At 43.7% G+C, this 15,567-nt stretch overlaps 1 protein-coding gene across 3 annotated transcripts in view; it reads left to right on the plus strand.

The window, feature by feature from the left end:
- Positions 1-15,567, plus strand: part of COBLL1 (cordon-bleu WH2 repeat protein like 1) — a 771,108-nt gene that overhangs the window by 231,512 nt on the left and 524,029 nt on the right. For all 3 annotated transcript variants that reach the window (XM_078681636.1, XM_078681638.1, XM_078681637.1), the window contains exon 2: positions 7,742-7,827. In XM_078681636.1, the coding sequence (XP_078537762.1) occupies positions 7,822-7,827 (6 nt within the window). In that variant the 5' untranslated portion in view covers positions 7,742-7,821. The remainder of the gene's footprint in view (positions 1-7,741; positions 7,828-15,567) is intronic.

The following is a 15,567-nucleotide window of genomic DNA, read 5'->3' on the forward strand; positions in this document are numbered from 1 at the left end:
AAATCACCATCCCACAAGGACAAGTACCTTAGAGTCGGGGGGAATCTTCAACCGTATGCTTCTTAGCTACCTTTTGACTACATCATGTAGTCCCACATGCAAACTACTCACCAGTTCATGGCCGGCAGCAATTGCTGCCCTACTGACATTCACCATACTGTATGAGCTTCCTTTCAAGTAGACCTCTGTCAGATAGTTAACCACTTCTACGACTGGAGCTGATGTGGGATCCAAACTCCACGGCACACACCAACAAAACCATCTCTTCCATGCCAACCTGTATGCTTTAGATGTCTGTGGAACCCAGGACTCCTTGAAGAGCCTAGAAGCCTCCGACGATATACATGACACTTTCCAAGTGCTCCCGAAATCAACCATCCCATCCCATCAGCCTTAACTGTTCCTGCAGAATCAACTCATGTCCGTCTCTCATCGCATTCATTAACAGATCCAAATCTTCTGGCAGAAGAACTGGATCGTCTATTAACAACTCCATGCTTGGGAGGGCCAAAAAGGAGTTACCAGCACCACTTCCTTGCGCTCTCTCCTCACCTACAACATTAACCTCTGAATAGACGCAAAAGCCAGGAATCCATAACTACGGGCACCTTTCCAAAGCTGCAGAAATGCATCCACTGCTTCTGCCTCCGGATCTGGTCTCTAGCTGTAAAACCTGTTCACCTGAGCATTCACCCTGTTCGCGATCAAATCCACCAGACACTGACCTGTTGCTTAATGCTTTGAACACCTCTGTTCAGCATCCTATTGCTGAAATCCTTCAACCTCCTGGAATACCAATCTGCCACCATGTTGATTATCCCAGGAATGTGTCGAGCCTGAATCATAATCTCCTTGCTTAAACAAAAATGACAAAATCATTTTGCTAAATCCGCTAAAGCCTTCGAACCCAGTCCTGCCAACTTGTTGACATACCTCACAGCAGAAGCATTGTCGATCCTTACTAAAACACAACACTTCTCCTGGTTACTGACAAAACTATTTACTGTTGTAGATCCTGCCCACAACTCCAGGTAGTTGATATGCATCTCCTTCTCTTGTACTGTTCACTTTCTCCCTGTAGTTAGGTAGCCACACCTTGTTCCCAGCCCTGAACGCTGGCATCTGATTCTGTCACCATAACCGGCATGTCACCAAAAGTGGCCCTTCCATTCCAGACTTCCAAATTTCCTAGCCACTACTACAACTCCACTGTACACTCTGCATCCACCTGCACCTTCTGTGAATATCTCAGCCCTTTCCTTGAAACCAGGCTTACAACCTCTTCAACGCTAGGTAATGCAACAAGGTTGGAAATAAAGCCTGAATTGATGCTGATAGCAAGTCCAATATCCTTGCTATCTGACATAAAGTTACCCATTCGCTTGTTAACATTGTCTTTATCTCCCTCCGAATCGTCCTCACCTTCTCCGAGGGAAACCTCAACATACATGCCAATGTCCAAATTGAAAGTTTAAAAAAAACTTGTGCTGGCTCCTGGCGTGACTTCTTTTTGTTTACTACAACCCCAAGATCCTCCAACAATCGCACTGCCAAATCCTTATGCTCCTGAGCTAACAGCTTGGTTTCTGCCATTATGAAAATGTCGTCCAAATGCACAATCAGCCAGACACCTCTTGTTTGCAACCAGATCACAATTGGCCTCACCTCCTTAGTAAAACACTTAGGAGCCGACTTCAATCCAAACGGAAGGTACTTGAACTTCCACATTACTCCCTGTCACGGAAATCTTAAAAAATCTCTCTGTTCCTTGCAAACCAGAACTGCCAACTATGCATCCTTCAAATCCAGCTGACTTAACCAATCTCTCTTCCTTAGCAGTCCTCTCAGCATGTGAAACTTCCATCTTGAAGCGATTGTACTGAACCAATTTGTTCAAATCTCTCAAGTTTATAACAGGGCTTATCCCTTTGACATTTTTCTCTACTAAAAATATGTTGTTTACAAATCCTAGCATCATATTCTCTACCTTCTCTATAGCTCCTTTCATGTCTAGCTCTTTTACTTCTTGTTCCACCATCTTCTCTTCCTCCTTTTAGAATCTTAGAGGCCTTGGCTAAATCACCTGCACTGGAACCTCGATAAAATCTATCCAGGAACCTTGCACTGCTTGTAACACCCATGGATCGGCAGTAATCTCCTTCCATCCAGTGGTTAATTTGTAAAAAAAGAAGTGCCCGGTGACTCTTGACAGGAGGCAGCTTGCACCAGCCCATTTCTCCTGTTGGTGCTCCCTAAAACATAACTCACTACTAACAATCAAAGTGGGGACACGATGTGACATAATGGCCAGAGCTGCTAACTTCAGAGCTGGGGGAACCAGGCTCGATTCTCGGCATTGGCTTAACATCTCCTCCTGAGTCTGGACAAATCAGGTGCTCATGAAAAGCGCTGTGTTGATGATTAAGTGCCGTTGCTCAGCACCAGAAACCACCAGTTGAAATTAAGTCCTGTTTACATCTCTCTAAAAAATGAGTGAGTCTGCCACCAAGTAATACTGGGATACACAGAGGATCTCTTGCCAAAAGTACCTTGTGCCCCCTAGTCCTCCTGTCTCCCTCCCCTTGGTCGTCCTCTTCCCCCTTTGCCTGTGACGATATGAGCCAGTTGCCTGGTATCTGTAGGGCCTGATCCTACGCGAGAAAGACATTGTGATCCCAAATCTGCAGCCGGGGAGTCGACCCTGCATTCTCCCGACCCCATCAAAAACCTTCCTCATATCTTTCTGCACTTTCTGTATTGAGTTAAATGCTCTGGCATTCTATGACATCTCCTTTACAAATTCATCTCCATATAACAGGCCCTTCGCCTCTTGGGCCTATGCCTTACTAGCAAGCTCAGCTGGTTTTGGATCCATCTTCATAAGGAGTTTTTCTGCACTCAATGCACAAAGGTGCCTTTGTGTTTCCCAACAATCAGACAGCAAACTGCCAGCCATTGTCTCAGCTCCAAAACATCCAGAGCAGGCACCTGCAAATACGCCTCCTCACACATATCACAGATCTTTGTATTAGGTCCGACGACATCCAATAAACGATCATGACAACCTTTCAGACCTTTTATCAAGACTGCCTTGGACATTCCAACCGCAGTCTCGTTCTCACCTCTAGGCATTTCCTGCCTAATCCAGTACTCCACATATTTCGCCAAATGCCAAGCCAGACCCTACCGTGATGACAGGCTGTTGAATGGAATGTGGGTCGAACATGAAGTCCCCCAAGGGGTCCTTCACTTGATCAACCTGATTTTTACTCTCACTCTCTTTCTTTAGCTCTCTATTTCCTCATCATCTGTATCTACCAAGTCTGAAGAATATGAAACCACTATGTCTCTGCTGCTGGAAGGCCCATCACAAGCCACTCCTCTGTAGTCGCTTTTTACTGCATTAATAGCCTTTCCACTCAACTCCTTCAGCATTTTCCTTTGTCTATCCTTCGGGCCATATTGCCTTTTTGCCTCATAGCCCTCCTTCATTTGGAGATGCTTCCTCTTCTGAGTCATTTTACAACCTTCATTTGACCCTCCAGCTTTTACAGCTGCCTCCTCCACAGACCAAAACTGTTAATCTTCTGCTTTATTTCCACTATATTTCTCTTCTAATCTCTCCAAACAATCTTCCATTTTTTTACCAAATGAGTTGCCAAAGAAGAAACCGCCTTACTCGCACATTCCTGTACCTTTCCATCAATACTCCCCCCTGAAGCATTAACGCTCTCCATACTTCTACTTGAATTATCAATCTATCAAATCTAACAAAACCTCTTCTATCACTTTTCACAAACTTATCTAAGCCTGATCTCTTACCACAATACGTCAAATGACCACTTATGTTTATCTATGAGAATCAACCAGAGTACATTAAAACACAGTATTCCCGCTGCCTATTGTCTGCGTGTTGAAATTGACTAGAAACGACAGTTCGTTCTAGTCCAAAATATGGCAGCTGTTTGTGCTCTGAACTACAACTTTTAAGAACCAATCCAATATGGCTGCGCGTTTTTCGTACGGCAAGCACCCGAGTCCAAACCTAGATCGGACTCCTCCACTGTGCAGCTCCACAATGCTCCAGCCCTAATGGCATCACTTCAATACACGTGTGCACCTAATCTGTGGTGCACACACTCGGCCCGCCCTGACAATTACAGGTAAACTCCTGCAGCAAAATGCTGCTGAATCTTGTGCCTCTTGCAACCACACACTTTCTGTTGAAGGAGCAAGAGGTCAATGATTTAAGCTTTTTGCTGGCCGACTTTATGAGCAATGCAATAGATGTATATAAGACTATCTCTAATTTATGTTTTGTTACGGTCTAGCTGCGTCATAACTAGTCACTTGTAGTAAGAAAATTAAGTATCTGCTCTACTTTAGTAACCTACGTTGTAATGTCGCAATACATGGTGTCAGAGCCAGCAGACAGCATGAAAAGCAGGTGGTAGAGCAGAATTATAATTGGTGCTTAAAGAATAAAAGAGAGTACTAGCTTTGCACTATCTGAAACCTGGTTCAATGAATTGCCAGAAAGAGTCATTAATGGTTGTATGTTTATTTTTGCAGGGCTACAATTCATTACATGAGCAGATAAATCTCTCAGCTTGTTACCAGGCCTCTTTAAAATTTACTTGCAATAAGGTGCTTATGATTTTGCACCAATTTAGTATACATTGCGGTGTATTGATTTTCACACTACGGTCTCCTCATTTATAATACAATACGTAGGAGCGGGACCAGAGATTTAAGCTTTTGGGGAAGGATGAAGATGTGACCATGTATTTTAAGGAATAAAATACTGTAAGTTAAAAAGATACTGCAATCAACTATGGAGTTCCTTGACCTTATAAAAGGAACTTCTCAGTGACTTGCCATGTCCTTCTAATGCAAGGTAGAGAGTATTGTATTCCATATAGGGCACTGTTTCATCCGTGTTACAGTCCATCTCCTGTTGACAGGTGTATCGTCCGGGGAGGACAAAACAAGAAAGGCGTCTGGCATACCTGCCCGACCCTCATATATAACCTGTCACACTTTTATCTGCCAATTGTTTTATTTGGTTGGGCTTCTGTATAATTTCTCGCCATATCCCCTTAGGTTGACAAACATTGGATATTCTAGTCCTCACAAATTCTGTATTTTCATGACCCATTTAGACCATGAGTCAAGCATGTGATATCTAATGTGTTCAGTGCCTGCATGTTTGCTTTTTAAATTTCCATCACAAACATACAGTTCTTACATTTCTAACCTATTGCATGAGAGATACAAAATAAGCATATTCACTTATTTTTGATAAATGCTCTGACCACGGATTAGCTTAATAAAGAATTACTTGTCCACTCTGGTCCCTGTAGTTTTATTATTTTCCATGTAATATTAAATAAACAGACTCTTTGTGCACTTGAGTCTTATATCTTGTGTCATTATGTAGGCCCAGTGAGCATCCCAGCTGCCACACTATGATTTCCACATTGAGGTTTGATTTTTTTCATTATTTGGTACTTTCTTTTTTACAATGTCTCTCTGCTATTACAAATCCCGGAAGGGATCATCGGTCAGGGGGGTCTCTTCTTATGTACCTCCTCTGATTGTAGGTGGTTTCACCAACCTAGTCAATAAAACCAATCAATCTATCAGGGGTTTCTATAGCACGGATAATTACCCGTTAGGGTCTCGAGTTGCTGAGGGGGGCTAGGGGGGGTCTGCTGATCCATCTGGCCGCGGAAGTTTAGTCGAAAAGCCAGGTGTTGAGATCCTTCCTGAATTGGGTTAGCGACCGGGATTGTCTGAGGTGGAGAGGCAGGGTGCTCCAGGTCTTGGGGGCAAGGTAGGAGAAGGATCTTCCTCCGGCTCTGGTCTTTTGGACCCTGGGACGATGGGCAGGGTCAGTTGGAGGAAGCGAAGGTGTCTGGCGGGTACGTCTAATGAGAGGCGGTGGTTCAGATATGCTGCTCCTTCTTCATGGAAGGCTTTGTAGGTATATGTGAGAAGCTGGAAGGTGATTCTTTTGTTGACTGGGAGCCAGTGTAGGTCTCAAAGGTGTTCGGTGATGTGGCTGGGGATGTTGAGGTTCACTCTGTCTGCGGCGTTTTGAACACTCTTTAAAAGTTTTCCAAGGAGTTTCTGTGTGACGCTGGTATAGAGTGTGTTAGTGTAGTCTAGTCTGCTGGTGGTGAGTGCATGGGTGACCATCTTTCTGGATTCAGTGGGGATCCATCCGAATATCTTTCGAAGCAGGTGGAGCGTGTGGAAGCATGATGAGGGTATGGCGTTGATCTGGCGGTAAATTGTGAGCGAAGAGTCCTGCCTGAAACCGAGGTTATGTGCGTGGTCCACTGGGGTGAGGGGGTTTCCAATGCGGCGGGCCACCAGGAGTCGTCCCAAGCTGAGGGGGTGGGTCACAAGATGAGTACTTCGGTCTTTTCCGAGTTGAGTTTGAGGCAACTATCTTTCATCCAGGTGGCAACTGAATTCATCATGTTGTGGAAGTTGATTCTGGCGGCCATGGGTTCATTGGTGAGGGAGAGGATCCGCTGGTTGTCGTTGGCATAGGAGGCTATGTGTATTCCGTGGTTCCTGACTGCGGCAGCGAGGGGTGCCATGTAGACTGTGAAGAAGGTGGGTCTTCAGTTAAAAGGACCACTCTCCCCAACTGCACTGGTAAAAATAGTGCGCTCTAGAACTGTTCATGCTCATCAGAACGAACTTGAGGAAGCCCTTCTTAAGAAAACTGAATTTGAACAATCACTCCTTCTGAATACCATCACTTTATAGTTGAGTAAATTCGGATATTGTTACTTGTAGACCAGTAGGCTCCTTTTAACCATATTTTGAGGAACCTTCTACAGTTCCATAGGACAAGCAGTAATATTCTACTAAAAATAGCCTAAAACAGTTTTTGGTAAAAGTTCTGTAGATGTTCATTACAGTCACTCTGGCATTCACTCACACTCTACACATCTGTGCTTATGCTCAGTCAAGCATACTCCCAGCTTCAGAAACTTATTAGGATGCACTGCGCTTTCTCGCCCCGTATTGTAGACCCTTAGTCGGACACTTATACCTTCACTGTGAATCTTTCACCCTAGCTCTGTGGTAGGTTTACCCTAGGCTATTCACAAGCTGAACTGTGTTTTGTGTAATCGCATCATTGCTCCATTCATGCCCAGCAAAGTACTTTGCAAACTCGCCCTGCAGGGAAAAACCACCACCATGGATTTAACAGTCTGAAGACCATCAGTTATGTTGTATCACATCGGCATGCCTTGCATAATTTGTCAACTATGAAGACAAATCTGTGATCAGTGCTGGTTTGACAGCTCTAGTGCTGTGCTCTCAGTAATACCATTTGTAGATGTTTTATTTACTATTTTGCACTGTAGAATGTTCCCTGAACGATCCTTCTAAAAACCTCTTACTGTTGTCACCGAATGATTTTTCCTATGATTCAACTTTGACAGAGCTGTGTACTTTCTCTGAGAAGTGTGCATATGGTGCTCTGTTGTCCACAAATGTTTTGCCTGGTTCCCCAATGTTTTCTTTTGACTAAAGCCTCTTTATGTCTGTTAACTTACATCTTGCACCTGGTTGTGCTACGGGCAGTGTGCTACTAACTTGTGCTGTTTTTTCCTGGAGTTTGTTTGTTGATTGCTTTGCTGACTTCTTACCCAGATATGTGCATGAAACGTTGCTTGGTGGTGTTAACATTTCTCGTTCCCTTCTGTCTTCGCAGGTTACTCCCTAAAATATAGTCCTGGATCAGGAATCAATAATCCCTTCTAGTTTGAGTGCTGGATCAAGAACTCCTCTGGGATGCAGGTAAGAATGACAGAAAATGCCACAGTGTCTGATTTTTATATAACACTCTATTAACTAAATGCTATCTTAGTGCTGAATGAATTGTGGGCAAAAAACCACCCAACTCGTGCCCTTATTGGAAAGGTTGTGTCATCTAGGCTTTCATGAAACCCAGATGATTAGAGTCTGTCTAAGTCTGTGTGCATTCTGTTCCTTGGCTGATGGTACAGTAAAATATCGGCTTCAGGCTCGTTCTCTCTTACAGTGCGGAAGGATCCGTTAGGGACTGACCAGGGGGACAAAGGGTGGTATTCCAGTGATAGGAGATCCACTCAGGTCCCATGAGAGCATTACAAATACCCCCCTGCTGCTTGTGGGACCTTTGTATCAAAGTGCAATTACCATGACTTGAAAATAGGGAGTGGCTATGGGAAGAGAGGAGTACTGTCAAATAAAGCATCAGCTTGTCCTTTAGAATGGGAGGTGAGAGGAGGGCTACTAGCAGGAAGAGGAGCGTAAAACATGGCAGAATTGTGCATGGAGAGGCCCTTTTTAGGCAGTCATCTAATAAATTGTCTACTAAAGCAATATTAGCAGAAAAGGATAAAGAGCTAGCTCCTAGGGAGAGACCTAGTAAGATAGGTACAGGAGGGCTGACTAAAATATCACAGGGGAGGAAAACAGCAGGGGGGAGTGATAAACGAAGAAAGTACGAGGAAAGGACATTAGAGAGGCCCCATTTGTAAAACTGGTAAGGGAGGAGCTAAAGATGCTTGAAAAAAGCCCCAGTTAGTCCAGGTAGGAGAAGATATCAAGGTTAGGGTCCGCCAAAGTTGTTTGTTTAAATCGCAGTCTAAGAGGAAGATGTGACTTCCCCGTAGCTTTCCCCGAAATTGAGCTAGGCTCTTGGGTTCCTTTGAAAATATAAAAAGGCTAAAGAGCCTCTCCTCAAAGGATTTGGTACTGGTAGGTTTTAAAATTGTAAGAAATGTATAATTAGCATCTAATGAGGTAATTTGTCTAGTAGAAGCCTCAGCGACTGCTCTGGAAGCCCATGGTTTCTACCTACAAGATAGCTCGGAGGTAGATTGGTAGAGTGTCAAACAGTGGTCGGGGAAGGTGGTGATTATAGAAGAGCCACATTCCTAGCTGAACACAGCGGGTTAAAGCACAATCAGTTCGTTACAAACAGGTCCTTGGACAGAAAGCTGGCTTTGGTAGGAGCTGGTAGGAACAGGAAGGGTCGCAGGATAGAAAAGTGACTATTACCTTTCAAAATGACAAAGCCCAAATTAGGGGGAATCAAGATGCGTCTCTCCACTCTGAATTGGCCAGACGCACCCAATCCTTGGAGGCAAGAAGGCCCCTGTTTTCAACCATATAGCCCTTGGAAGGAAGAAAGTCTGTTGACAAGATTGATTGGTAGGAGCCAGGGCATCTATTGCCTGGTCATGTCTTGGTGTGGAACATACAGAGGTTCGAACCCTTTACGAAAGTAGGAAATTATAGAGAGATCTTTAGCAATTATCCTGTATTGCTCCTCAAGGAAACCTGGCTAATAGAGTGCCCATTAGTTAAGTGTTTTGTTTCTAATATGCAAAATGCCAAGTTCTCGACTAGAGAAAGAGCTGCAGGCGGGCTTACTTTTCGTGTCTGTTCTCTGTGGGAGGAAAGTAACAAAGCTGCCAACCTCCCGCCCATTGGTGCCCACTTGCTTAGTTGATTTGTTCAATGATGTGGCTGTGTTGAGACAAATGGTTTGTCTAAATATATGTGTTCCACCAGTGTGCTCAGTACCTGAGCGTGAGCTTCTGAATCTGGCTGATGATTTACAAAAACTGCACTTGACTACCCTGATGCTCTTTTTATTGTAGCGGGAGATTTTAACGCAAATGAGCATTCAAATTGCTTGATGTTTCTTTGTAGGACCAGTTGATGTTGTTAAATATCCCCGATAGTACTTTCTTGTCAAGAGCCTTAGAAGGGGAAGTGAAGGTTTTGTCCTGTTTAGTTCAGCAGAATTTTATTAATGTAAATAGGCGATGTAATGATGACATTGATTGTTTTGTGCTAGTATACCAGTTTCATTGGGTAAAAGATTTTTAGGGTTCTTGATTTAGGCCCTATTGATCATAATGCACTCAGTTTAAAGCTTGAAAAAGCTTTTGAGTCCCGAGAAAATGCAGTTTTTGACCCAGAAGAAGTATACCATTGAGGAATTCAGATCATGATTACGAAGACTTACTCCAGGCTCTGACCTCAACTGAATTTGAACTCCCAGATATGGAAGTAGGGGACGATGAGATTGGATGGTATGGCAGATTGATGAAGCAATTGTTAGCCCATTTTAAACCGGGAAAGGTTGGACCAAAGTTATTTTGTGGCCGCAGAGAAATGGTGAGTGATTGGTTTGATGCTGATTGTCGGGAGGGAAGAAGGTGTCTCAGCAATAATAAAAATAGAATATTTTTCAGAGAAGCATTGAAGGCCTCGAAAAAAGAATAACATAGTTTATGTGCCTATAAAAAAAAAGGAATTTAATAGAGCAAATTGGGAAAAAATGTTTGTCGCTGTTGCAGGGCAAGACAGTAAACACCTTTGGAGGCTGGTGAAGTCCATCACCTCTATATCACCAGCCTCTTTGGAGGTACATATAGCTGAGGAAGATTGGTATACCTTCATTCATTCTGTTTATAGTGGAGGAAATTCTGAACATTTGGTGGTGGTCTTTGGTGTTTTGCAATCTGACAAAGAGGTTATTGCAAATTCTCAAACAGCTATTGTAATATTAGAAATTATCTGCAACATCAAATCCTCCAAGGCTGGTAGCTCAGATGGTCTTCCGTCTGTTATTTTCAAGAAGGCCCCCAGAAAGTGGTAGGTTTTATTAAGTGGTTTACAATTACAGGTATCCTCCCAGACTTATGGAGGGGAGCTATAGTGAAGCCTATGCACAACAAGCATTTGCAATTTAATAGGTCTCGCATTTACACAAGTTTAAGCTATTGGCATTGTAAATGACAATGCCTTTTAGTTATGTTTTAAAAACGAAAACAAAAATAAAAGGCATTGTCATGTGCAATTTTAATAGCTCAACTCGCGTAAATCCGAGACCTATTGCATTGCAAATGCTGTTGATGTAGGGTATGGGTTAGTGAATCCAAGGCAATTTATAAAGCCATGGGCTTGGCTGAGTTATGGGATAATCCAGCACAAAACAATTTTCCCTCACGCAAGATTCTTAACACAACACAACATTTCCAAAGATGTACTGCTCCTGAACTACAAAGGGAGTTTCTTGAGGTCAAACACGTACCAGTTTACGAACCATACTGGGATTTTATCACAATCCCTGAGGACCGGAAACGGTTCCACCGGTATAGGGTGGGTACCCTGCCAATTAATACCTTCACATGTAAATGGACCACTGGTTGGGGCGTTATGTGTCCTTTTTGCATCACACAATCTGAAAGTTTAGCTCACATCCTTTTTATATGCCCTGTGCATAAACTGCCGCGACATAGATGGCTTAGGCCAGTATGTCTGCAAAAAGGCATCAAAAAAGGAACAGAGGCCCTACGGATTTTTAAAACGGACTGCTCGGAAAGTTTAATTATTGTTGTGTCTAAATTTCTTAACTGGATGTGGGCAATTCGAAGGACCAAACTAAAATCAGAAGTTGCCCCAAATGTTTAAATGTCTCCTTTTTTACTATGAAAAATGAATTGTTTTTTTAAGGCTTTTAGATAAAATGTGTTATTTTTATCATTTTTAATCAAATCCTATCTTTTTTAATTATTGACAAGGAATAACCAGAGGACAGATTCAGTCAGTAGGTTTTGTGAAAAGCCCCTTTTTCTATGTATAATTGTCAACGAACTAGCTGTGTACATTCTGTTTTTAAGGCATTGATGATGTTTTTTTCTACTTTTAATAATATTTGTCTTTTATGACATGATGTCGAAATAAAGACTTATCTGAGTGAGTTAGTCTTCCTCCTTTCTTTTGAGTCTACGTGACCACTTTTAAAAGACTGTGGAAAGGAGCAGCTAAACCCTTACTGCACTCCTGCTGTTCGCAATCAATCTCTCCCTTTCTCCTCTCACGGCCTGAGGCCCACCTCGGAGGGGGGAGGTGGGAGGGGAAGGGGCAGGGTCGTCACTAGGGGCGTGCGGGGGGTGCGGACCGCACCGGGTGACACCATCACATGGGGTGACACCGTGCAGTCCTGCCAAGTATCATGTATCATACTCTATTGCCAACTCGTGTTGCCATAAAAAAACGAAGTTGTAACCTTCTGTAACGTGACTGCTGCTTGTGCACTTATGTAAAGAGCTGCGATGCCTTCAGGTCGGTTTCTCGCTATATAAAACAGTAAAACTAACAAGCGCTGAAAGATGAACAAAAGTAACAGCCGCAACAGCAAACTCTGAGCCGGAATGCGATTTATTCAACTAGCGCCAACCAGACTGCCAACTCGTGTTGCTACAAAAAAAGTTGTGACCTTCGGTAACGTGACTGCTTCTTGTGTACTTATGTAAAGCGATGCGACGCCTTCGGGTCGTATTTTTGTTTCAATTCGTAAACTAGCAATTATTGAATGAAAGCAATTATTCAAATTCATTTCAGCAGTTGACAACGATTAGCTTTATTTAATTCAACTCCTTCAAATAACGCCCTCCAACAAGGTAGTTATATTAATTTGACTAATTTATGTAACGTCAACGAGGCCAGATTTTTAGATCATAAATCCTCACTCACATCTTACCTAAAACAAGGGGGACCAATTGTGGACTGGTACAATCAGGGTAACCTGGTAGCTCTTTACACCAGAAGTTAACAACCTGCCAAAAAATATTTAGAGCCCCCATGACGAATCAAGCTCACCTAAAATCTCCTTTCTTCTGTCAGAATGTGGCTGTTCTGTGTAGACCCATTCAAAATCCTTCCTCGCCACCGTGTTCCCCATAGCCGTGGCTGCAGGTGCTTACTCTGCGTGTCCGACAAGGCTCGCACTTCTCTCTGACTGGGACAAGGGGAGGAGGCCGGGGAGTGTTGACATGGACTGGGAGTGTACTAGAAGAGTCTTCTAGGCAATCTGCTTTTTCTGTATCTAGTTGCTGGCTTACTGTGAACGCCCTTGTAAATAGAACAAGCCTCCTTGGAGTACAGGTGATTTTTTTTTGTGCATAATCCTGATGTGGAAATAGTTTTTTTACCTTCTAAATTTCTGTGACCAGTGCATCGTTGTCACGTAGTCTAGGCATACAATTAATGGCCTATTCTATGTCTTTTCTGTTCATTTTGCTGGTTCTAGTTGGGTGTGATTATTTGTGTTGTGAGCTTCTGAGTTTCAAACTAACCCAGAGAGATTTCACAGCCTACTCCCTAGCCTTGATGAAGAATTTGGGAACATTGATGCATCTAAAGGAGCAATTCAGTATTAATGTGCTCACAACGAGAAAGTCGCTGCTCAACCCCTCCGAAACCGCCCTTCACGACCCCTAAGGAATGAGACAACATAACATTGATAAAGGTGGTCCTACCAAGATGTAGCCATTTTAATTCACACAGTTCCAGCGAGGAATGAAAACCGTCATTATGTAGACATTGGTTATGAGCATACAGGATGCCAGACAGGCAAACCGCGCACAGATTGTGATTGTACAACAAATACAACAAGCTGAACAACGGAGGCGACATCGCGGGGCTCACTCCGGATGCCAGGCAGCCTTCGTTTGGACGTGGGCGGGGCCTGCCAAAGAAACAGGAAGGAACGGCCAGGGAGGACGTCCGGAACCCTGCAGGCTCCATGCTGAAGTACCGACCCCACCAGAGGGACCTGGCGAAGAGCGAGGGCAGACTACATGGCACCAGAGGCAACACGGGGATCTCGAGTGGTGAGGAGAGTCCCGCGGCGTGCCAAGAGACCGGCAAGGAACCTGCACACCGAGCCGGTGAGTGAGAGCTTGCAGGCTGTTAGACGAAAAAGCGCGTCGCTCTCTGGGCTTAAGGACATCCCGAGTTGAGCGCGTGTGCGCATAGAAAACAAAAGTGAAATTACAGGAGGCTTGCGAGGACAGAAGAGGGACAGGAGATGTGTGCGGCGCGTTCACATTTTCAGTCCGTCTTGCGCATGCCCATCTCCTGTCTCCCATGAGAGGCAAGTCAGTGACAATAGATCTCGCTGGCGACAGCTCTTTCGTGCTGCGTCACCAGGCGAGACCTTAAAAAGGTAATACCAGCTCACCAGCCAAATATCACTTCATAATGTTATTGGATACCAAGTTATATGCCCAGGTCTTATTAAAGTATCTAGCTGCCTAGGCATTTGGCGCAGGTCTTATTCCTGTGGAGCAGGGAGCGGTTAGGCTGAATTTCTCAACAACAGTTAATGGTTTCACCCTGTGGGGGGTAGCAAGGAGGTCAATGGAGTTGGTAGGCTGTCTTTGTTGCTGCTTTGTTGACTTCCTTGCAGCCTTTTACAGGGGGGACAGAGGCACTTTTTGGCTTAAGCTCTGACAGTGGAATATCTCTGAGGCCCTGCTGTGTCCCTTGATGGAACATGACGATGCATTAAGTACCTATTGTCTAGAGAACAAGTTGTCGATCATTATTGACAAGACAAAAGCTTTGTTATTTGCATAGTGGAAGGGCAGATTTTCCTGTTTCCTAGACAATATGCGGTTGGAGTAGGTGCAAGATAATAAAAACTTGGGGATGATATTCTCAGATGACTTAAGATGGGGTAAGCAGCTGTCCAGTTGAAGGTATGCATTGATGGCTGAAGTGAATGGTCCGAAGCGGTTTGGCCGCAAATGGGGTAGTTAAACTTTTGAGCCTCTTAGTAAAGTTATATTGGGCAAGATAATTCCTCAGGCTCTGTATGTAGAGGAGATGCTGGCTATGGATATACGAGTCGCATAGGAAATGCTAAAAGTCAAAATCTTGAAATCCGTGCTTGATTTACCAAATAACATAATGATTAAAGCCATAATGCATGAGATGAAAGCTGTAGGTTTGGGTCTTTTGGTGGATGCTAGAGCCTTGCGATACTATTTTTGGATTACAAATGTAACCCCCAGTGATGAACTATCTGTGCAAATCCTCCCTGAGGTAATGGCAACCTTTCTTGGTAAGAGGAACTTACTGAAAATCATTATGGAATGCTTAGACTACTAAAACATTCAGCTCGAAGGGGCTGAATTGTAAAAAAGTGGCCAAATAAAAAGCATTCTCATGTAGTGTACTGAGGAAACCAGCTGGAATAAAGATCTACTGTATTTGAGCAATTGGAGATCTGTCGCCCCTTTTTCCTAACTCAGGAGGGCCTTGATCTCTTCCTGTATCTTTATAGAATACCAGCTAGGCACTTGTGGAACACAATACTGCCTCTGAGGATGGGAATCAACCCTGGGTGGCGGATGCCAGGTTTAAAGCACAGATAGCTGAAAATTGTGGGCAGTGCCCATGCAAGGTGGGTCCGGGGTATTTGGCGTATCTTCTAGTAGTGGATTGTGTATTCTTCCAATAGGAAGGGAAGAAAATTCTGATCAGAATGTAGCTATTGCTATCAGCCAATATCTAGATAAAAGTGCGTCATCTTATGTTAGGAAATGTTCCTCCTGATTAGTGACTTTTTACAATGCTGTAGGGCATAATGGTGATCTCAGAACAAACTGAGAACATACAGTCCAAGATTGGAAGACTTGGTTTGTGCTCGATATTGATCTATGAAACTGGATAATTGGGGCCCTCTAG

The sequence above is a fragment of the Lissotriton helveticus genome, chromosome 3_1 (genome assembly GCF_964261635.1).
Source record: "Lissotriton helveticus chromosome 3_1, aLisHel1.1, whole genome shotgun sequence".
Lineage (NCBI taxonomy): Eukaryota > Metazoa > Chordata > Amphibia > Caudata > Salamandridae > Lissotriton > Lissotriton helveticus.